General features: G+C 30.2%; 1 protein-coding gene across 1 annotated transcript; it reads right to left on the bottom strand.

Annotated features, from left to right (window-relative positions):
• Positions 1-568: 568 nt before the first annotated feature.
• LOC107451234 (bombyxin B-1 homolog) lies at positions 569-23906 on the bottom strand. Its single transcript, XM_016067259.4, has 3 exons — positions 23830-23906; positions 18716-18917; positions 569-919 (listed from the first exon to the last, which is right to left on the bottom strand). Exons 1-3 carry the CDS (start codon positions 23836-23838, stop codon positions 744-746), a joined length of 387 nt encoding a protein of 128 aa, XP_015922745.3. The 5' UTR covers positions 23839-23906; the 3' UTR covers positions 569-743.
• Positions 23907-24622: the final 716 nt, after the last annotated feature.

Genomic DNA, 24622 nt, shown 5'->3' with positions numbered 1-24622 from the left:
AGATTTAAATTAGCTATAAATTTTACTACCCAGCAACTGGTAGCTTTGCGGTGATCACAGTTTTACCATTTATAAGCCTTTATTTAAAGCCTTTCAATGCTTCATTGATAAGCGCATGCATATGCATAGATTTGTTAGTATAATAAATTAAGTTTTTATTTAAAGCAGGCTACTGTGCAAACACTTATCACTATACAATTGTGCGAAAACTAAAAGCAAAATTGTTTCGCATATAATATTAATCAAGAAAATTTTGCTACTTATAATTTAAGTTCAACAGCATTCTAAACTTAAGTTAAGTTTTAATTAATAACAATATTATTTATAGTAAAATACAGTAATGTTATCAACACCATACATACTTTCATTACTCATCTGATCTTGTTTTTATTTTAAAAAAAGGAACAAGCTTGTTGGTCAGTTAGTTTTTCTTTTTTTTAGAGATTCCCTTTCAGAATTTAAATTAAGAAATAAAACTCATTTGCTATTCTGTAATATATTTAAAGATTCCCCTCACTCATTTCCAGTATTTCAGTTTGTAAAATAAAAATAGAAGCAGAGATGCAAAAACACATGATTGTTATTTATATGTTAAAAAAATGCACATACACACACTGAAAGCACCTGCACATAAGTGACTAGAAACCATTATGTATATAAAATATCGTATCAATAAATCCAAGTCCGTGTTCCAAAGTCGTTAATCGTAATCGTTCCAGTCGTTTCAAGTCCTGTTCTATTATTTAGGTGGTGCGGCAGTATGACAGGAGGGTTAGAACAGAACAGGACCTGAGGCAGCATTCGTCCACAACTCCTCTTACTTGGCGGCCATGGCGAATAGAAGCTCCTGGAACAGATTGCACAGGATCGTTCTGTTCTCTTGAGGTCAAGGAGGAGAACAACCATTGGGGATAAGAATCTATTAAAAAGATTATTTTATAAATACAATGCTTCTGTTATCAGTAAAATAAAAGATATTAAATACTATTACTACTACTACTACAAAAAACGAAATTCAGTGGCACGACAGCCCATAGAGGGCCAAGGCCTACTGAGCCCATCTCAGTTTTCTTGGGCTCTGGGGTGCAGGAGCAGGTGTTCCGGTTAGGTGGCCACCCGAACGCGGAACCCCCAGTGTTTGGTTCTCAAGCATCCTTGGTACTCATTTTATTGATCCACTGAAAGGATGAGAGGCTGAGTCAGCATGGCCCAGCCCGAGGATCGAACCCAGGATCGGTGGCACGACAGCGTGATGTGCTACTACTATTTTCTGTCTACCGAGAGAGAGAAAATAGAGAAAATATAGTGTCCCAACAGTTAAGTCAGAAACTAGTCGAAAATTTGCGTCTATCTTATCAATCTTTGATTCCATTTTCAGATAACTAATGATACTTCTGAACTAATGTAGCAATATATGTAAAAATAATTTATCGCAATTACATCTAAGAATCTTCAAATGACAAAATACAAACACTTAAGGTAGATTAATTTCTGATATACGAAATTTTTGACGACTTTTTTGTGAAAATACGACTTTTTTGAGATGGCGAAGTACGCCAAAAAATAACTTGAATTGGTCCAAATTTTTGACAACTTTTCTTACTAAAATAATGGGACCCTATTTCTCAGATTCCAGATTGAGAGTCAGAAATTCGAACACATTGAAAAAATAAATTTCTTCAGAGAAGGTATACGTTTTTGTGTCTCAATTCATAAGTTAAAATATCGTCTCCGCTAATTGATTTGCATATTTAAAAATAGGCTCTCAAACTATCAAGATTGAATCATAGTTAAAATTGAGTCAGAGAACTGAAGTGCTTTTCCACACATATGATTTTCTATAGATGATTTTTTTTTTGTGTTTACATGTTATTCGAATACCCAAAGAATTTTTCTTATTAAAGTTAAAGCTTTGACGTGAACTTTTTAAAAATCAGTATAGTATACTTATGTTAATGTATAAAAGTTCAAAAAGTTGTAAAAATTTCTACAGAATGTTATATCTGTGAGTTCCTTATTTTTTAATATCTTTTTCTTCGGTATTGCACACAAATTACCACAGAAAATGCTCTCATGTCTTATAATATGCAATTGAATGCACATGTATCAAGCAGCAATCAATATAATCATCAGGCAAGATTAATTTAAAAAGTATTCAAAAATAAAAAAGCGACTACTTCTTAAAAGTTTGTACCAAAAACTGATATTGAAAATTGAATACTGATTTTGAACGAAATCTGTATGAAGGCAAGCAAATTTTTTGTTTGTTTTACACTTATCTATGAAAATTGTTCTAAGGGTACTGTGATATAATACTTATAATGAATACTAATGCATTTTTTAAAGCTTTTCTATTGTACTTCTGTTAAGGAAATATATATATATATATATATATATATATATATATATATATATATATATATATATATATATATATATATATATATATATATATATATATATATATATATATATATATATATATATATATATATATATATATACATAAACTTATGTTTGCGTATTTATTGCTAAAATTTCTATCAAACTTTAACAGAGTAGTTTGTTTCAAAAGACTCTAAACAATTAAAATTTTCTTTGTTGTCTCAAATACTTAAACAATGAATAAAATTTTTAAGGAAACTAAACAATGCAAGAAATATATATGAGATGCGTAACAATGAAAAGAATTCACTTTGTAAAAAGCTATTGAGTGAGTTGGGCGATTTTTATTCAACTGCTCTTTTGCGATTCAATTTATATTGGTTATGGCGAGATTTTTCTCGAGATTTTTCAGATACATTCGTAAAAAACTGTAAGTAACATATATTTTGTTTATTCAATTTAGTCAACGAAAAAATAAAACAAAAATCTATACATTTTTTCAAGCATAAATCTGCATAATGTTGCACATACAATAAGCCAGTCCAGTTTTAAAGTCCCGTTTTAATTTTTCATAAAAACAATTAATTTTAATAATTTAAATGCATTAACATATCATGTAACATTGACATATATGTTTAAACTTCCTTATTTATGAAAGAAATTTATATTGATCATTCATTTATATTTTGGTATATTAATTTGAAATACATATGTCAGTATTGTGTCATAACTAATTGTAAATATGATTATTTTTTTATTAAAAACATGTCCTTAATATTAAAAGTGATTATAGATACCTTAAACCATTTAAATATCTATTGCCATTATAGTTTCAATAGAAATAAATTATTATTGTAAGAAGAATTTATTCTATAATAATAATAACTAAATTTTCATTTAATAACAGGAGATTGAATGGTGTTCCTAAAAAAGGAAAAAAAAGTATTGGCGGAGAGGAGGAGCCAGAGATATGTTGTAGAATTGGAAGTGCACTCATAACTCCTTCGGAGTTGTATTGCTTTGATATGGATTTAGAAAAAAGCTTTGATGGGGCCAAAAATAGTGATTTTGGCGTAGAAGAAGAATCTGAGCTATATTATAGAATTGGTAGTGCACGCATAGCTCCTTCGGAGTTGTGTTCTTTTGATATGGATGAACAAAAAAGCTTTGATTGTGCCAAAAATAGTGATTTTGGCGGAGAGGTAGAATCTCAGTTATGTTATAGAGTTGGAAGTGCACGCATAGCTCATTCTGAAATGAACTGCGTGAATATGGATGAAGAAAAAAACCTTGGTGGTGACAAAGACAGTGATTTTGGCGATGAGGTGGAGCCAAGGCTTTTCTATAGAATTGGAAGTGCTCGCGTAGCACATTCCAAAATGTATTGTGTGACTATGGATGGAGATAAAAAATTTGATGCAGCCAAAGCCATTAATTTTGGTGAAGAGGAGGAGTCAAAGCTTTCTAATCGAATGGGAAGTGCTCCTTCAAGGATGTATATTTCAATGGTGTGATTTTGTAAAAAAAAAATGGCTGACATCAAAATGACTTTGAAAAATGACTGACATTAAAAATGTTTTTGATATTAAAAGTGACTTTAAAAAATATTTGATATTAAAAATGATCTTGACATTGAAAATAAGTTGGTAATCAAAAAAAACTTTTACCATAAAAAAAAAAAAAAAAAAAAAAAAAAAAAAAAAAAAAAAAAACAGGGCGATGTCCATCGAGTGTAATAATGTTAATTTATGCGATATTCAATTCCCAGCGGAATAGATTTTTGGAAACTATTTCGCTGGAAGACACTCGTAAAGCTCCCACAAAACAACATCTTTGCTGACCCTCACCTCCACGTGGTATCGCCCGGGCAACGGTTAATCCGGCTAACGAGGGCAGCGGACGTGGGAGCACAAGTAATATCCTAAACTATTTAACCAATTGATATTATCAAAATAACAATGGAATACTAAAATAAGGAATGATCAAATTAAGGAAAGAGACACAAATCACATTTAAAAGCAAACCGGTTTGAGAAACTTTCATGCTAGTGTAAAATCTCTAAATTAATCTAATTATTGATACATCTTTTAGTGTGAAAATTAACCTGATCTTTAATTTTTAGATTTAAAAAAGTATCGGTTATTTTCAATAAGACAGACTTATTACTTGGTCAAGGATTGCTTATGACCCACCGTTTAAGGAGGAAATTTGGGAATTTAGACTTTAAGTCCAAAACAAATGACCGTGTCCTAAATAATCAGAAAAATAGATAAAAGCTCAAAAACGATAATGAAACTTAAAAAAACTTAACTTGAAAAAGTTTTAACGCTTAAGCTTTAAATTTTTTAAAAAATAATATGTGTTTTTGCTCTCTTAAAAAATAGTTATTTTCAGTGTTCGCTTCTTTTTGTGCACAATATAACGGTAGAAACTGTTTTATAATGCAATTGTTCTTTAAAATCTGTATTCAGCTAGTATTTTAAATATGAAAGCTTTCAAAATAAACGTATTAAAAAAGTCTAATATTAATTCAGAATTAAATTAAATATACTTATATATGTTCTATAATGAGGTTTTTTTCAATCCAAAACTATTAGAGTGTATACTTTCTACTACGTAGAATGAAGCAAAAATGTGTATTAAGTGCATATAAAGCAAAGAGCTGAACATACGATAGTTTCACTCTTCGAAACAAGAACACTGCGCAAAGTTACGGTTAGACAATGAGGCAGGTATTATTTAGAAAACTGAAACTCTAGTTTGTCTATGTCTGTACTTAATTTGAACTTAATGCATGTTTTCAATGTTTTTGCCTACAGAGTTAAAATTTTTTTAACCTGTTAATAAGTTAATAGAAGTACCAAAAGTTTTTTAACCTTATATTTCATCTTGAAATTAATATAACATTTATTTATGCAGAAAAATTATCTAAAAATGGCGAGAACTTTCTGCTTATCATCTTTTAAGACCTTAATAAAGGCTGGTAGTAACATAAAATTTCGCAATATGTATGCGAAATTTTATGTTATGTTTCGCATTTATATTATGTTATGTTTCGCATTTATATTATTATTATATTATGTTTCGCATTTTTTCGGTAGTAACATAAAATTTCGCAAACAAGTTATGTAACTTATAAGAAATAAATTAAGACATCAGGTTAATTATAATTGAAGTTTCCGTCGGAAGTTGTTTTTGGAACAGTTGTCGTCCTATATTTGAAAAATGATTAAAAATTACCCAAAAGACCAAATTCACTGAGAATGGTAGAAACCACTTGCCCTTATTTATAGTGACACTACCGAAGAATGATCACAACAAAGAGATTTATGACCTCACCAGGCACATGAACTTAAATAATTACAGTTAACAATTACAAAGGGCGCAGTTGTGTCACACAATGCGATAGATGCCAGAATTTTAACCACGTCCAACATTCATGCAGACATGCTCCCAAATGTTTAAAGTGCGGTGAAGGGCACTTAACATATACCTGTCAAAAATCCAAGGATACTCCGGTCACCTGTACCAATTGCAGTGGTCCCCCACCCTTCAAATTATAAACAATGCCCCCAAATATCCCTAAGTAGAATCCAGGAGCAGTTACAGCTCCAATCACCAAAATGATGAAGTCTACTGAAATATAACTGCTTCGACTGTGACGTATGCCTCAACTCTTAAAGAATCAAATCTTCGAAATCTTCAAAATGCCCAAGAAGAAGATAGAAGTCTGGTTCAAGAAGCGCACACAATATTGAGCGAACTTAAAATTTTTTAGAATTTTTAAAAAACAATGAAGGCTTCAATCTATTCTGCCAATTAAAATCAACAGAAGCCCTTAAATCAAGCCAACCCTTAACGACTAAATAAAGCCAATTCTCGAATAACACCACTTCACATTATAAACTGTAATTCAAATGGAATTTTTAGCAAACTACACGAACTTAAAGATTTTATTTCTAAGTTTGACCCGGATATTATGATTATCACAGAGACTCACCTTAACAAACAGCATCACATAAAAGTTGCCAACTGCACTACTTACAGGTGTGAAAGGAATTTCAGAGGTGGAGGAGTAGCTTAATGACTACCGAATTTAACAAATCAAACCAAGCTGGATATGAACAAATCTCAATTTTTCTCAACAAAAGCATCAAGATCACTGGCATTTACAATGTACCTTGTAATACTCTCCCTGACGATGACATCAGACAACTTTTTCCAACAAACACGGAGACAATAGTAGCTGGAGATTTTAATTCGAATCATACAATATAGGCATAATAAGAAAAGAATTCAAATTAATGAAAGCAATTAAAAATTGTACTTCCAGTGGAAAAGCGTGCTATGCAGCTGAAATTCCAAAAGGAACTGGAACAAAAGATACAATGGAAAATGAAAATAAGGAAAAAATACGACAACCGAAACTGAGGTCTTCAGGGGGGTTCTTCCTTGTGTGCCTCAAATTAGGGGGCGTAGTTTTTTCATCTATTTCAATTTAGTTGTTGATTGGTAGTCAGTAGTGTAATTTGGTTTCAGGATTTGCTTTCAAGTAAGTTTTTGAGCGTTTTATTCTTATGTATTAGTCCTGACTTTATACTTTTGTATTTGCTTAATGTATTTCATATTTTGTATTGCATTTTCTCTTTCTGGACTTTGGCAAAACCTTTGCTGTACAGAGAGAGAAATTTACACATTTGTCGTACTCTCTCGATAGAAAAAGGTTTTGCATTTATGGCTTCCGAAGCTGGTACTCCCTGAAGACGTCAGCTTCGGCCGTCGTATTTTTTCTTAATTTTATTTTTTCATTGTTTCTTTTGCAATATAGGGATCTAACAGAACCAACCGAAACGGACAACAGCTCAAGAATCTTGTAAATAAGTTCGGACTCACTGTTATATCGCGCCATTATGTCCTACATATCTACCAAGCATGAAAAATCAAAGACTGGACATTCTTGAATTCGGTATTTTTAATTTGAATACACTTATTACTGCCGTCGTTTTAAATGCATTATCCTCTGATCATCTTCCCATCTACATCTCAAATGGGATATCCTTAACAAAGGACAGTAAGCAGATCACTAGAACTGATTAGAACTTTTATCAAAATGTTCTCACATTAAATAAGCCATACCTTGCAGCTCTAGAAACTGCAGAAGATATCGTTACACAAATTACTATTCTCCAGAATAATATCATAACTGCCTATAAATAACCAACTACATAAAAAAAACTTTATTTCAAATTATATTAAACTTCCACCTGAAATCAAATTTTTAATCAAACAAAGGAACTGGTGCCGAAAGACTAGTGCCAAAAAATTCTGATCTAGACTACAGAGAAGAGATGATTAATCTTAACAAGGAAATGCACAAGAAATGCCGATATTATAGAAGAAGACAATAGGGTGATAAAATCGAATCGCTCAGCAAGGAGGATAATTCTGTTTGGAGAATGACAAAATCACTCCATACCACACCTCAAGTGGATAAGCCTGTACATAAAGATACAGGGTATGTCTTCACAGCGCAAGATGAAGCCGAAACTTTTCCCGATTCCCTAGAAAAATAATTATCCTTAAGCCCGGATTTCAATCTGAACAATCACAACTTAGTTATTGAAGATGTCAAACAATTCAACTTATATTCATCTCCAGAGATAATTGAACCGACCACCACGGAAGAAGTTACAAAACAGATCAAAAAACTAAAAATAAAAACAGCTCCTGGTTGTGATAATATCAAAAATAAGATGATCAAGCTACTACCAAGACAGTATATTAAACTAATCGTTCATATCTACAATGCTTGCTTTACCTTAAACTATTTCCCTGATTCCTGGAAGAACGCAACTGTCATACTTTTCATTAAATCCAGCAAGGATCCTACTTTACCTGAGAGTTACAGACCCATCAGTCTTTTGTGCAATTTAGGAAAACTTATGGAAAAAAAATTATGTAATAAAACTACGTAGTTTTTGAATTGATTTTGATAAAAAATTACGCAGCGAGAGGATTAATCCAAATGTTTTTTTAATAGTAATTGTTTTTAACAGTTTTTATTAAATTTAAGACACTAATCTACATTTAAAAGCTGAAATGTGTTTTTTTAATTTTTTTTAAACTGAAATCTGATCTTTCAAATTGTTTTAATGAAAGTTAAGCAAAATGTGGCTAAAGACAAGTTTTTGCAACTGTTTTGGGCAAGCAAAACCATGGGCTTTACCTTGTACTCTACCATCGCGTGTATAAAATCATGATAGCCCAGATTCAAATACTGTCAGATTCTCATCCTGTTCAAATTCTGTTTGACTATGTCTTCTGAATTTGGAGTTTATGTTAGTGATTTTACAAAGTCTTAAAGTATTATAATATAGATACTACAATATTTTAAATCTAATTTCATCACACATTAACTGTTAAACTTTTATTAAATGTAAATATTGGTTTTTCTTCGTATCTTGGAGAGTTCTAAATATTAATTATGCAACTTTAATTGCATTTTATGTCAGTTAAAATATCTTTCTTACTGTGGCATAAATTTTAAGTCCTATTAATTTTAGTGACAGGTTGTTTAAGAAGTCATTTGAGAAGCCATTGAGTCATTTTTAAGATTTATTTCATAAAGAGTTTACTTCGCGCTTAATCTGTTATTCAGATAACACTTCAGTAATTTTTAAATAAAATTTTATATATTTGTTTCATTTCAAATTATGTCATTGATAATTTGTTTTCTCTCAGAATTATTAGTCACTTCTATTGGAATCTTCCAAAATGATTTACTGCATGAAAATGAGCCTCAGAGTCAGTTGTATTACCAATATTTGATACAGGTCAAGAACTCTTTCTATTTTGTGAAATGGCTTTAGTTTATTCACTTTTCACATTAATTGCCTGCACATTGTAACTGTTCATCTAGACTGATACATATATTTTAGATCTTTGCTATTAGTTTCAATCTCTTTTTTTTTTATTGAATAGTCTAAAGAATTTTTCTAAACATCATGATATAAATAAAACTTTTTAATTTAAATTTTGACTATAATATTCCTAAATTATGAATATCATTCTCCTTGATAACAGAAAACAGATTTTCATAAATTTTAACTTTTTCTATTTATTCTTTAATCATTCTCCGCCAACTCATTAATGTGTAAAAATTTCAATAAATATTCGTTGAAGCAAATACTGTTAGATGCAAAATTATCATTCTACAATAAAATTATTGGGCGTATAGAGAACATCTGCGAGCGCTCCAATTTCCTTACCGAATAGCAAAACTCTTGGATAAAGTCTCTTTCCTTACCCAAAATTTGAATTCTAATTAAGATTTTGTGGGACGTTTCACGTAGTCATCGAGGAAAATGTAAGATTTTAACTCGGCTAAGATATTTTTATTGCTTATTTAAAGTTATCCTTTAGGCTAGTGTAATTGAAAACATCGGGCTCTCTGTTTTTAGAATTGCTTGTGTAAACAGTTATTTTCGATAATTTTGCCAAACTTATCCAAATTTAGATTGCCTTAGTTAGAAGCAACTAACATTCTTATTGTTAAAAATTGTTTTTTCATGCTTTCAAATTAATTGATTGGTTGGTGTCGTGTTTATGGGGAGAACTATAGATATCCATGAGTGTGCAAAACACAGTTGGCTAACTCTTTGATGTTGTCGGAGTACAGACTCTCGGTGTCAAAGGGGGAGAATTCCCCAAGCTGAGCCAGGGATCTTAAAATGTCAGGGCAGTCAAAAGTATGTATGTTTTGGTGTTAGTGGAATATCATCACAATTACTGCTGAGACGGTAAGTTCTACTATTGCCATCTCCCAGGATCTTCATACCTCGATAGTGACCAGTTCTAAGGCGGATGACAGTTTTGGTAAGGTCTCCATTTGCATTTATTTCACAAATCTGCGAGTCTTTTTTAATTTCAAATTAATTCATTCAATGTTTTCAAGTTAAGGACTTTATTGTAGTTCTTTATTAACGTGCTTTTTACGAGTGTTAACTTTAAGATAAGCGATTCTGAAAAAAAAAGAATTTCTAAGTTTTCTCCTGCTTCCATTTTCATAAACTATTGTCTTGCGTTTTTGCAAAATTTCGAAAATATTCAATAAAATTAAATATTTCAGGAACAATTTTTAATTATCATTTCAAAATTTGAAAAACTTCGTTGACAATAGCGTAAGACATAAGCATTTAAAATAGTTCTATACTGATAAACAAAATTGCGCCGGAAATAGATGTCTATTAATATTGTAGTGAATCTTATTTAAAAATGAAAAGTCAGAATTGAATATATTAAATTTAAAGTTTCAAACAGTTTTCTAGGTTTTTTGTTGTTGTTGTTGTAAATTTTGGTATTCCTATAGATGAACAAAACAGATGAATCAATACCTTTTTAAAGATATACTTAATAATTCATATGCATCTGATTTTAAGTAAATCAGAAACTGAACTTAAAACCACATAGTTCGGAACGAAATTTATAGAACTAACTTCTAATAAGTTTTAGGGCATTGATGAAACATACAATTTGTTTACTTTCAAATTAAACGTGATTTTTAGTTATGAAGAATAAATGGTAAATCTATTTAATTTTTCTGAAGTTATTTCTAAATTCCCCAGAGGTGAGGGAGACTATGAATGTAAACACCTAAATACGATTTTTACTTTCAAAAATAGCTATGTAATTATACATTTTTAATAGTCTACACACTTGCATTAAAATGAGTTGATAAAACCAATTCTGAAATAAGTACTTCTAAACAATTCATGTGATTTAGTGTAAATCCAATGATTTTATAGTATTGGTGTAATTGCAGTTGAAAGCAAAATTTAATAAAACCAATGCGTACTTGTCTCAAGAATTTTCAACGTAATTTAAAACTAATATAAAAGTTTTATTTTAGCAAGTAGCTAACTTTGTAAAGGTAATGCGTCAAATTACATATAGTAAATTGAAGATAGATTGAATTTCAAGTCTATCATATGTTTACGTGAGTTTTAATGACACTAATTTTGCTGCTGGAGTAGAAAAATAATTACTAACTGTTCAGTTATATCTTAACATTAAACATAACACTAATCCGCAGCTTCAGTAGTAGAATAAGAATAGAGTATAAAAGTAAACTTCTTTTGAATAAAAGTAAAATTATAATTGGGATTGGGATGAATAGAATCTGCTTTGAAAAAGTGGTGACCTAACCAGAAACTTTTATTTTTTAGTAAAAATCAAATTTTTGAATTGCTAAATTTGTATAGAAATTTTGTATTAAAGGCCACCGTGAGTTCTTCAAAGTAAAAACAAATTTGCGAATGAGTGTAAAGTTGTTTTAGCGGTAATTATCATAAATTTACCATAACTTACGAATTGCGGTGGTTACATTTGAGAAAACTTTATTTATACCTTTAGTCTTAAGTCCTTTTTACAGAGAGAATAAAGTTGGCATTTAGTTCCAGCATACTTAATGTTCCATTTGTTTTGCTTCTGACTTTAAGGTTTTAGGAAATTTTATATGTGAAAGAAACTATATTTGAAAAAATTGCTTTAAATAGGAAGTATATATAAAGAAATTTGTTTTAAATGACAGCCCGCATTTGTCTAAAATTACAAAAGTATTAAAACTAGCGTAATGCAAAAGTTGCTCAATTAACTTAACGCTTAACATCTCATAATACGAGCGTTCGTGCGATACAAAATTATTTGTATCGAAATCAAAAATCCAGTGATTACGCAAATGATTTTTTAATTCAAAAAATTTAATAGAATTGGATCATTAACTTTAAAGCTTTTACTTACACAAATTTCAGAAATTTTAGCTAGAGTAGACGGACCTTTTTATGAAATCAAAAGGCTTAAAGTAAATATGCTGTGAATATAAATTTTCTTAGAAATTATTAGTTCAAGAAACTAAGTTCGTAAACATAATAAAACCATTCTCGAGTGGAAATCTATATCCCTGAAGTGTTTTATAGCTACAATAGGCCGGCAGTTGTTGCTGACTCCCAAGTTCCTAATACAATAACTGGTAGTTTGACTTAGAAAATTAAGAGTTTAAATAACGTTGAAGGAAAAATAAGGTTTTAATCCTTTACTATATAATTAATTTTAAACATGAACTTTGGCAGACGCAGGTTATAGATTATAAGTTTTTAAATTTTAATCTTTAAGTATTGAGTCTTTTTTGTGGAAGACCTTTCAAAGGAAATACCTATCCTTTAACGCAGGAAAGCGATCAGACCGATGTACTATATTTGATAATGAACTTTGCCCTAGTTTAGCAATAATATTTTCTTTGAAAAATTAAGCTTTTTTTAGATTAATTTAAGTGTTCGCGTCCAATAAATCTGAAATCGATAGGGAAATTGACATAAAGACATCGCTTTACATCACAGGTGTGCGTAAAACGAACGATTCCAAAACCACTCGACAAGCGTGGAGGCCGAATAGGTAGACGGCTGTTGTGCTTCCTTTTCCAGCTCTACATTCATTTAGCAGTTTTGAAACATTTCAATTCCCTAGTGTACGCCGCTGTAGTAAAAGTGTCCCTGCAGTAAGGGCCGGAGTGACTTTTGGAGTCCTGGTGGTCCTGGACTGCGACGATAGATCGCATGTTAACATTAACTTAAGAACTAATTAACTTAAGAACTAATGCATTCATCACATTTGAAGGGCTTGGTGGTGCATAGTAAGGTCCTGGACTGCAATTTTAGATTGTAGGTTCGTGCGCTTAATCTCCCAGCACTTTAAGTGTTTAGCAGAACTGGACCACTCAGAGAACTTTAGATGACGATAGTCTACAATCTTTTAAAGATCTCATCAAAAAAGTGAAATCTAAGCGTTACGTGGATGAGGGCTGCATTTGATGAAAAAACTTAAAATTAGCCTTAAAAACGTACTATCGTTCTGAATTTAAAACTTACAATTGTAAGAAATTAGATTTGCAACAGAAGTAAAGATAAAATTTTTATACCAAAACTCAAAATGAAGCTCTAACTCGCTGAAAAAAAATATAACTAGTAATCGAATAATAAGAATATATAAGCTACTTTCAAAATATATAAACTACTTTTAAAATATTTAAACTACTAAATCGAACTTTTATAGTTGCCATTTTAAACACTTATGACGGTACAGATAAGTTTTGACTCAGACTTTTATAAATGTTATGTGCTAAAAAAGTTAATAAAAAAAACAAAAACAAATTTCTGGCGTGCCTTGTAGAAAAGTTGTCAGAAGTTAGTAATTTAACAGTATTTGCATTTAATAGTTTTCCAAATTTTTAATTCTACGAGATAGTCTTTCATACAAAAGAAAGAAATTTTTGAATTATGTAAGCAAATCTTATACGAATCTTTATGCATCTAAATTTAATTGAAATGTTTTAACGAATGAAAAGTTTACCTTCAAACAAAAAAGCAAATGTAGTGTAATAAAGTACAAATTACCAGGTAATTTTAAAATTTCTTATTCACTTTAAACTGAAATTTAGTGTTAAAAGTAACGAAATTGCAGAAATCTTTTTGCTTTCCTGAAGCTAAAATGTTTATCTTAAACATCTTGTAACAGCTAGATTAACATGACTGAAACTGTATTTTGAAATTTTATTAGTTCGTTTTAAAAGAATACTGAAACAGTATTTATTTCATAACAAATGTATCTTATTTCTTTATATTACAATAGAACATGAAATTCAATTTTTAATGTTGATGTCAACGTTATTATATTGAAGTATTTGGATTGTAGCAAACAATTGTCCTCTAAACAATTGTACGACCTGTACACAATTCGTCACTAAAAATACTCTTAGTACAAATCAATATTTAAAAAAAAATGAATATTCGCTCATACTTCAAGTTTATTTAGTAGTAAGCCAAACATCACCGAACAAGTTTAAAATCTTTTTAAAATTGTCTAAGATACTAAATTTAAATGAGTTGTCGAAATATGAGAATTTAAAAATTTCTAAATTTATTAATCAGCTTTTCGTCTTAAATCTTAACAAGTTTTATTCCCTGGATTTCTCAATTTTCCGATATAATTTAATTATAAAGTTGAAATTGTGAATGGCAATGCAGTTTTATTTGTTCTGTAATAACTTTCTATATTTAAAAAATACTCATTTTTTAATGGTAATAGGAAAATACTCTTAAAACTTATACTAATAATGTAATCACTGCGTTAAGTTTGTATTTTACATAAATAATACTTATTTCGGTTTAAAAATGATACAGAATTTCTAAATTTTATTGTAGCTTAAGCCTAAAATTTAATCTCTCATTTTGAAAAAGGGTCAACTTCAATTTGTATTTACTGAAGAAACCCCTTTTTCAAAATTATTCCCCCTAATTTGACTTTCATAAAATTAAGTTAGTTAAAAGTGTAGAACTCTGAAATGAAACTTTCAACGTTTTAACTAAAAACTTAATTGAGCAAAATTTTAAATAACGGAAAAATAAAAATATTTTAAGTTGCATTACTTAAACATGTCGGAATCATATGTTTATGTTTAAAATTTGTTTAGAAATTTTATAACAATAATTTTAGATAAAATAGCTAAATAAACACTAACGTTTATTTATATAATTACCCAACTAAATATCCAGCCTAGTAGAAACAAAATAGTGAAGGTAATATTGGTTTAATTTTTTTCATTAAATAAATTTAGTGGCGAATGTTCTCTGCATTTTGCATCGAATAAACTATTATTTAAAAACTTAAAAATGCTAAATTTGTAAAAGTTTGTCCTTTGTTTTAGGCAGAAATAAATCTTATGTTTAGTTCCTTTTTGGTCATTTATTATATAAGAACAAATTTGTGTTGGATTCAAAATTTATTTCCGTTAGAAACCTAAAATATATCCAAATAAAAAATATAGAAATTTTCTTCAAATTCAAAACTGTTTTACTCTTTATGGTACAGAATGTAAGTATTATGGTGCTTTTTAAATTATTTGGTTTACTAATACATCAGAGTGCAAAGCATTCTTTAGTTGGACAGCATATGCTTCATCAGTTTCCGTTCATTATATTGGAGAAAAAACTGTCTAATCACTTTAAATGTACTATGTGTTATTTTACAGTGCATCATTAGCTCATTCAAATGTAAAATTTAATGATCGATTTTTTCCGGCAGCAAAATCTAACTTTTTGATGAAAATATAAATTTTAAACGATATAAATGCAAGCAATAGATGTTAGAAAATTTTCTTTTGTGAAAACTGCTATTACAATTTAGATTTAAGATTTAATTTTTCCGGTTTTCGAAAATTTGACACGCTAAGACTAAATTAAATTTTACGAAAATAAATTTAGAATTCTGGGACATAGTTTCAAAGGCCATTTTTTTAAAATGCTACATGCTTTTTCGGAGTTTAAATTATGTTAAATTTACGCTAAATTAAATCAAGCAGCTTGACTTGTGCAAAACATAACTAGTGTAAAACATAACTGATAATGATTTATACTCTTATAGTATTGTTTGAAGATTAAATCTAGTTAAATCTAGGTAAATTTATAGCGAATATATTAGATTTTTAAAGAATATGAAAATAGTAATTAAAAAATATTAAATGGAAATGATTTTTCGCGATTTCACTTTAGAGTAAATTCTTTTTAACTTATAAAAGCATTGAATTTTAAATTTTTCGGAAGATTTTGCTATTTTAATTTGAATATTATACGTAAACTACTTATTTCTTAATTCTAATAAGAAGTGTTTGTGTCACCTGCGCTCGTTTTTTAATTTTTTGAAAAAATATAAATATATATATTTTTTTATGTCGAATGCATAATATTCAATAGTTATTAAAAGAATATCATTTATTTCATTACACATTCTAATAATATTAGTGCTTTACGAACAGGTTTATTCAATTTGTTTAACCTGCGGAAATACGCGTTATCTTCTATAAGAACATCCTATATAAATAGAATGTATAGATAGAATAGAACAATACCAGTTGATCAGGCCTCAGGCAATCAATACTCTTAGTTAAGTCATCATGATGGCCATCATTAATGATAAAAATGCATGACGAATACGAAAATATAATGATCATGATTGATAACTATAATTGTCGAATACGATAATATCGCGATAATTATCCATAGCATAATATATCAAACATTTATCATGAATATTATACATAACGATAATTATTTGGGTAGCGAAAATATGGAGTAATGTAAAAATAATATAAGTTAATTAAATTATATCAATATTGCGGTATATTACTAAATGTCGATAATCGTGAAAATACATCGAAATATTAAAATTTTGCTCTTATCAGTCTTATCTTAAAGTGATCAATTCTCGTGTTTCAAATATACAGTCTCGAATATGCAGATATTCAGCAAAAACTCGAATATGCAATCGTCAACACATGGTTCAAGAAAATCTATAAGTATTTATTTCAGCAAAGAAATTTTAAGTGAATAATTTTAATTTTTGACTTACGTAACTAATCTCTCAGAAATAAAACTCTCACTTTTGACGATTCAACAATCCTTGATTTACATTTCATTAATTTTGAGAATAATTTCTTCATGAAATCACGTGATTTGTGACAAAACGCGAATTCTCATATATATGACGAAAATGTTTCTTCAACTCGAAATCTCATCCTGGTACTTTGTGGGAGTTTGTTAACCAAAATGACGAAACTAGAATGGAGATCAAACAATAGAAAATAAAGGGACGGAGTAAGCCGAACGATATGTATGGTGGGTAAAGAGTTTACTTCCTATCAGGAAGATCCCGGGATCGAATATCGATTCGGTCGTGGGTGTGTTCAATCTGTCTCTCTTGTGTTCTAAGGGAGACATTGGTCTATATGGTGCCCACGAGAAAGTGAAACTATTGCAAAAGTTAGATACTTTACACACTAAAAGTTGTATTTTCAAGGTAAAAAAATAGAATGGCGAAATATATTTTTTTAAATTTCATGAAATTTATTTCATCGAAGAAGTGACGATAATTATTTCGTCACTTTGAAAAAAAAAATCAGTCAGAGGGTATACTAAGAAACGGTTGCGCCAGTAACGGAGAAAGTTTCGTGATATTTGAGAATACTTTTTTTACAGTGTAAATGTTTATTTTTTGTGCCAAGAAACCAAAAAATTATTGTGACACATCCATAGGGTTTGGTGATCAGCAGCGAACAGGAGTTTCTGACACTCATTTCTCACAAAAAGTTTAAACTTGTACTTAAAACTTTTGTGGTTGCATTTAAGGTGCCGTTTCACAGATTGCACTGTTGCAGTAGATTGTAATAGGATTCTTGAAAGCAATTAATATGTTTGTTGTTTTATTTATTTAGCACTATAGGGAAGTGTTAAGAATCTCTTTTGATGCCTCCGTCGTCAAATGAAGTGATACCTTTTGTGCGAATAATATGATCTTTTCATTTAAGGCTGTTAGTTAGCAATAGTTACTCTTAACTGTTAGGCATAATTTAGCCTATCTAAAACCAGAGTTGTTTGTGCTTATTCTGAAAATGGCGCGAAATGTCATTACGGAGAAAAGTCACAGAAAAGCGTTTGCGGTCTAATATTTCAATATTGCTTTAATGCTGCTTTATTTGGACTCGTGAAAATTTGCGAAAACTGAGAATAAAGCAGTGATTTTGATAATTTTCCTCTAAAATAAAAAATGCCACCAATTTGTAGATTTTTTTAAAAAGAAAAGTTTAATAACTTTTAAAATATTTAAGTAATTGGTTCGTTCTAAAGCCTAGATAATTTATCGCGGCAAGATGATAAATATTAGTTTAAAATCATCACTTACAAATATTTGAGGTATTTTTGAGGTTTAAATGAAGTTATTTTGAGGTGCCAGGGTGGATTTTGAGGTTTATTCGAAATTGAATTTCAAAAATAAACTTAAAATAAGTTGTTTTATTCACACTTGAGGTTATTTTGAGGTTGATTGAAATCTATTTTACGGCAACTAGCTTTGTTCTTGAGATTTACGGATTATATTTTCTACTCTTCAAGCAAAAACGTATATTTGAGGTGGGAATAAGTTCATCCAATCTAAACAAAAACTATTTCTGAGTTATATATGAGGTTAATTTTGTATGGCATAAATGAGGCTGAAATTGTGGTTTATTATTGAGGTTATTTTTGGTGCAAAACATAACCTCATTTTCTATATTAGGTGTATTTTTTACATCTGTCAACCTATAGAAACATCCGTTTTTTGTAAGGGATCGCTTTGATTCGAGTGTAAGGTATTTAAACTGTGGCTTGTTTATTTTCCTTGGCGACAGACATTAAAAAAAAACCCATGTTAAACAGCGTGAATGATGGATAATGAAATTTTTTCTCACCAAGAGGATTTGGTGGGTAACTCCTCTTGCTGATGACGCCAATATCGTTGGGATCGTAATACTCTCCGTGGCACAGTTGACTTAAGGTATCAACCAACAGTTTTCCACACAGCCTGATGTTATCTCGCTTCATCCGAGTTGGAGGTGCACTCACAACCGTATCTGTAAGGTTGGCTGCCAACCATAAGAATAATATCACAACCTGAGGAATGAAAAGATATATAATTATAGTTAGAGTGTAAGTCACTACTAACCTGCCAAGGTTGATACAATAATGTATCAACCTTGTCATTGAAATTTTCATTGTGATTGTCTTTAAAATTTTCATTGTGATTGTCATTGGGGTCATTGAAAACAAAATAAAAAAAAAATTGTATTAAGTTCATAGAAATGAACCGGTACATTTTGGTTAGCCGAGTACATTCGAAAAATCGTTCAAAAAATGTTACAGCTCAGCCAACCTTTTTTTAAAATTTTTATTTTTTTGAACATATAAAAATAAAATGAAGTAATAAAAAGAGTTAGATCTCATTGAACCCTCCAGAAAGCACCGAATAACAACTAAGAAATTCTTCTGAGAAATTTGAACTAGCGCAAAAGCATAATTTTGGACGAAATTTTCGAAATTCAGTTTATTATAAATTTAGAAACCCTGCATAGCTTCCTAAAAATACTTAAATTTTTTTGCTCTCTAATTATTTAGAAAGTTATAGCAGTTTTTGTGCAAGATGACAACAGAGTATAAACGAATGATGTCGTTAAATGCGTTTATCTCAAAATCAGTTTTTTTTTCTCCACATTTTACACCACCTTAATCACGATATCTCAAATTGTTTCTTAAAAGAATTGTCTACAATTTTTAATGAGTGTTTACGATAATAGCACACGTGTTTTGAATGACAGACTAAGAGAAAAAAGTAGAATTTCATTTTTTATGCATGTTTTTGCGCATAGACAAGTGAGGAAACTTTTAAAAATTGGCTATTTTAAGTACATTAATCGCTAACTCTGTAGTATATGCACTTGATTTTAAAATAATAGTTCGAAACATAGTTGATAGCCTTCTACATGAAATATTCAAATGAATTTTTGTTTAGAGGATAGAAATTTTCTTACGGTGTTTAACGTCTATGCAAAAAATGCCTTGTTTTTATCTAAAAATGACCGTTACAAAAATTAAAACATTAATGAAGGTTTTTTTGCTGGTTTTATAAGTTGTAAACATAATGTAGCATATAACAAGTTCTTTTTTCAAAATTTTATATTAATATTTAAAAAAAAAGGTTGATGAAAAACTAGTGTAATACCTTAAATTACTGTAAAGAGGACGCTGAAATGTGAGAGAAGCCTTTCATGTCAAATACTGTTTCACCCGCATTGATATCTTAAAATTTAAAGTTTAAAGAAAACTAAATTCAGGTATACCGAGAAATTTAAAATGGTTTAAAAATATTTTCAAATTATCAAGATTCGCACAAATTATGGCATGATAACTTCTCCCTAGCGAAATCTAAGTAATTCCCATAATTCGTTTGTAATTGATATTTTGAAATTTTCAATTTAAATCATTTGTAACTTTGTACACGGAAAAAAAAAATTCTATTCTGGTCGAAGTACCATATTTGTATAATGACATTTCTGGTAATAATAGTAATTCTGTCTGTAATTCTGGCAATTTTTTTCTGTACATGGTTATGGTTTATTAGAAATTTTGGTTTTCAAAATTATGGTTCTTATTATCAGATATTTAATACAAATACAATATTGAAAAGTATATTTAATTGAATAAATGGTTTTTATGCCTTGTCATATGGTATCATGATAAAATGACCAAATTTTACAACATTTACTAACAAACGGTATGGTAATAAAACCATATTTTATAGATAATTTTAGTCATGATCAGAGCGCTTCGGAAAATTACCGTATATTTTGATAATCTCATAGAGCCAGCAACACGGTAAATTTTACTATATATTCTGGTAGTAATGACCATATTCTTTTTTTCTAGAATTGCCTGAACTAATGTTTGCCATACTTTAAATTTCAAATTATTCATGGAGTGAAAGATAATTGGAATCGGCCTCCATTCAAAACCAAAAGTTAAACTATTAAAGTTAAGAACCAGGAAATAGTTCAATTTTTTTAGAAAAACTTTGCTGTTTGGCTATTAGTGTTTAAGTGACCTCTTCCCATGTCTACATGAAACACGGATTAGTTTTTTAAATTTCAATATCTCGATGTTTATTTGTTCTTAAATGTTTTTCGTTATAATCCTTCGACAGAGAACCGTGGTGGCTCAGGGGATTGAGCCTTCGCTTCCCAATTGGGTGAGCCCAGGTTCGAACCCCAGTCACAGCTGGTCGAAACGAATTCCGTGCCCGCCTTTCACCGACCACAGTGCTGTCGTAAATTATACTCAGGGAGACGGATCATGGGTTTGAGTCCTCTTGCCGTCAGAATACCCGAGGGAGGTTTTCATGGTTTTCTTTTCCATGTAAAGCAAATACAAGTTAGTTCTACCGAAAAGTCCTATACGAAAACTAATTACTCCCAATGCTTGAGGAGTTCTTTTACCTTCTGAATTGGGGTCAAAATTATAGGGCTACGAAGTTGAACATTAGTAGTCGTAAACTCAAAAAATTGGGCCGGCTGTTCAACGACTGTTATAATATAAAATAAAAAAGATGTTAAAAAAAGTTTCATTGCATTTGATTAAGATAAATAGTGATTGATTGCTTTTCGAATTTGTACAGATTCAATTTAGAATTTTTTTCCTATCAAAGTGGGGAGGGGGCATCATTAAGAGGATTAGAATTGTGATGGCGATCATCCTCAACGATGCTTTTCAGAGCGCCCCCAATAGCCCATTGTGCAGCTCCAGTAACTTCTAAATATAGTATTACTACTATTGAGTTTTTCTCATAATTGTAAAGCAATAAAACTATGCGGTTAGTAGTTTTAGCAAGGTATTTTAATACATACTGTGCAATTGCCTTCTTTTGCATTTTTTTTCCTCCGAAAGTTTTTTTTATTGTTTAAACTGATGAAAACTGATTAATATGCTGCTAAAACGTCTTGTAACTAAATTACTCCGAAAACAAAAATATTTATAGAAAATATAAAAGCAGACAACTGCATAAGAGTATCTTTCAAAAAATGATGACTGCAGAAGCGTACTGGTATAATTTATTCGGAAAAAATTCAGTAGAGAATCTAAAATATGAGAATCAATAGAGAATCTAAATCTATATTTTACAAATGCTGATTGGGTAACGGTTTTGTATTTTACAAGTTTCGACGGATATTGCCGAGTAAAGTAAGTATCCAGCATCAGTTTATTTCATTTTATAACTGTCGTTGAACAACAGATCCAATTTTGAGTTTACAACTATCAATGTTCAACTTCATAGCCTTATAATTTTGAACCCAATTCAGAACACAAGGGTACTCCTGGATCAAGTATTGGAAGAGATTTGCCTTCGTGGAGGAGTTTTTTGATAGAAATAACCTGCATTTGCGTTGCATGGAGCGGAAAAAAACGAAAACCTCCCACGGTTAGCTTGATGGTAAAGGGATTCTGACCCATAATCCGCCTACCATTGAAGATATCTTATGTCAGCACTGTGGTCGGGGTGACCTGGGTACAGAACTCGTATCGACCCGATATCAATGGGATTCGAAACCGGCGCACCTCATTGGGAGGCGAGTGCTCTATCTCCTGAGCCACCACGGCCCGACATTAGTTTAATATACTGTTAATAGTTTAATATAGTTAGTTATACTGATTTTTTTGCTTCGTTCTCGTTGACATTTGAGGAAAGAGATCTCTTAAAGGCAGCAAAAGATAAAGCCTAATTTTATAAAGTTTTGAAATTGACATTTTTCAGTTGGTACTTATTTTCATTGAAAAAGTGGGAAATAAATTTAGTGAATATAGTATTTAATTACGCTTTTTTATAACTTAAACCGTTAGTATGATTGAAAAGAGTGCACATAGCAACATCGGAAACTCAAACGACTAAAACAAAATCTAAAATATTTTAACTCTATGGCAAACACGTGTTATAGACCGAATTAGGGAGTTCAATAGTGTATATTTCTTTATGTCATCACTTTTGTGCTTCCAAAAATTATTATAATTAGAAATGGTACTAACAGATTCGGAATGTTTTTTTTATAGATCGTATGCTCATTTTCAAATAAATCTTCCGAGTTACATGCTAAATTGATAAAAAATAATTCATTTTAAATATACGATCGTTTTCTTAATATTAGAATAACTAATGTGGAACTAAATGTATACAATTTTCGAAAAAATACTGTAGTAAAAACAATCGAGCTTCAGAATTTTCGATTCATTATTTCTTTGTTAAAATTTTAACTTTAATTTTTCTCGCTAATAATAGGTGCTGATATAATCATTCATAAGGTGTTGATGTTACTGCAAAGTATCAAAATAGGTGCTTGTTGATTTCCTCTGATGAATGTTGACAATCACATAGTCGCTTTGGTAAATGTCCAAAATACTTACTAGGTCTAGTTAAGTGCCTATGCCCGGTATGCCCTACATCAATGTTTTTTTAAAGTCAAGTTCCCAGTAGGCGTTTAACCGGTACTCCGAACACTGATGTTTACTCCTAATCTATTCTCAGCAGATATTAAAATATCGAATAAATATAATAATATCAACGAATAAGTTAATATCAAATCGGATATAACGAATATTTTTCACCAAAGTGACTATGTGATTGTAGACATTCATCGGTGAATGTCGACATTCTCTTGATTTCTGTCATTCACGGCAATACTGATGGTTATTCCTGCTCTAATTCAGCGAAACTAACTGAATATTTACATCTATCAAATATCAATTTGAAATTAAATTATTAAGTTTGTTCAAATTAATCTATCATAAAACTCATTTAAACAATAAGTACAAACCCGTAAGTCGTCCACTAGAGTCAAGCGACACGTTCCAACTTGTCGAGAAGCGAATCCCGGTATCTTTTTAAGTACGTCAATTAATTTATGATAACAAACGATAGGTTGGGAAGTGTTACAATTTAACTCAGTGTAGGATTTTAAGTGAAAAACTGCCACTGAATACTCACCTTTAACATGGTGTACCAAAGAAGACCGTGTCCCTAGAGTGACCACGATCTTCGTCTCCCCTTGAAGTTCGTAATGAGAAATGAATGCTGGACATTGCTTTTAAATAGGAATCACCAGTCTCTGTAATGCGTCAGCTGTTTCTGATCAAAAGTAAAATATCCCTGCCGAAAATAGGATCAACAGACATTGCTTTTGACCGCTCCGAGCATTAGGGATTGAAATTAAGAAGATTACATCTTTTGCCCATTGGCTCAAATGTCTATTCCAGAATAGGAAGAGATTTACACCCTCGCTTGCTGGTCAACATGTTGTGGTTCGAAGAAAAACATTTGTTCTAAAGGAAGTTGTTAAGAGAATTATTTCTAGTTAGGAGTTTTATAATAAATGGCGCTTGAATTCCGGGAATGATGAAGTGATTTGGATTAAATAGTTTCATTTTTTTCTCTCTATATCGATAAAACCTCCTTTTCTAATTGTCTAGTTCATACAGGCAAAATTATTCAACATTTTAAGCTTGCGAAAGACTAAGTAACACACATAGTTTGATTTAAAAATTGCTAGAATTATTAAAAATAATTTGAAATATTTTACAAATATACTTTCTGGTATATTTTTTTCTTCATGTTGTACATTTTGAACTGTGATTATTATAAAATAAGAATAGTTTCAGAGCGGAATAGAATAGTTTTACCATTTACGATACAATATGGTTTTCGAGTAACTTTTTTCTGGTAAGTGTGTTTCAAATCAAACTATCATAAATTCTCAAGAGTTCAGAGTTTGTGTTTATGC

Source organism: Parasteatoda tepidariorum, chromosome 9 (genome assembly GCF_982258835.1).
Source record: "Parasteatoda tepidariorum strain Cologne lab strain chromosome 9, Ptep-v5.0, whole genome shotgun sequence".
Lineage (NCBI taxonomy): Eukaryota > Metazoa > Arthropoda > Arachnida > Araneae > Theridiidae > Parasteatoda > Parasteatoda tepidariorum.
This window is presented reverse-complemented; position numbering and strand designations above follow the sequence as displayed.

Excerpts from the sequence above, each read along its gene's own strand:
- LOC107451234 (XM_016067259.4), bottom strand. Across the intron at positions 920-18,715 it reads TTACCCACCAAATCCTCTTG|ATTCTTATCCCCAATGGTTG; the intron begins GTGAGAAAAAAT and ends TCTTTTTAATAG.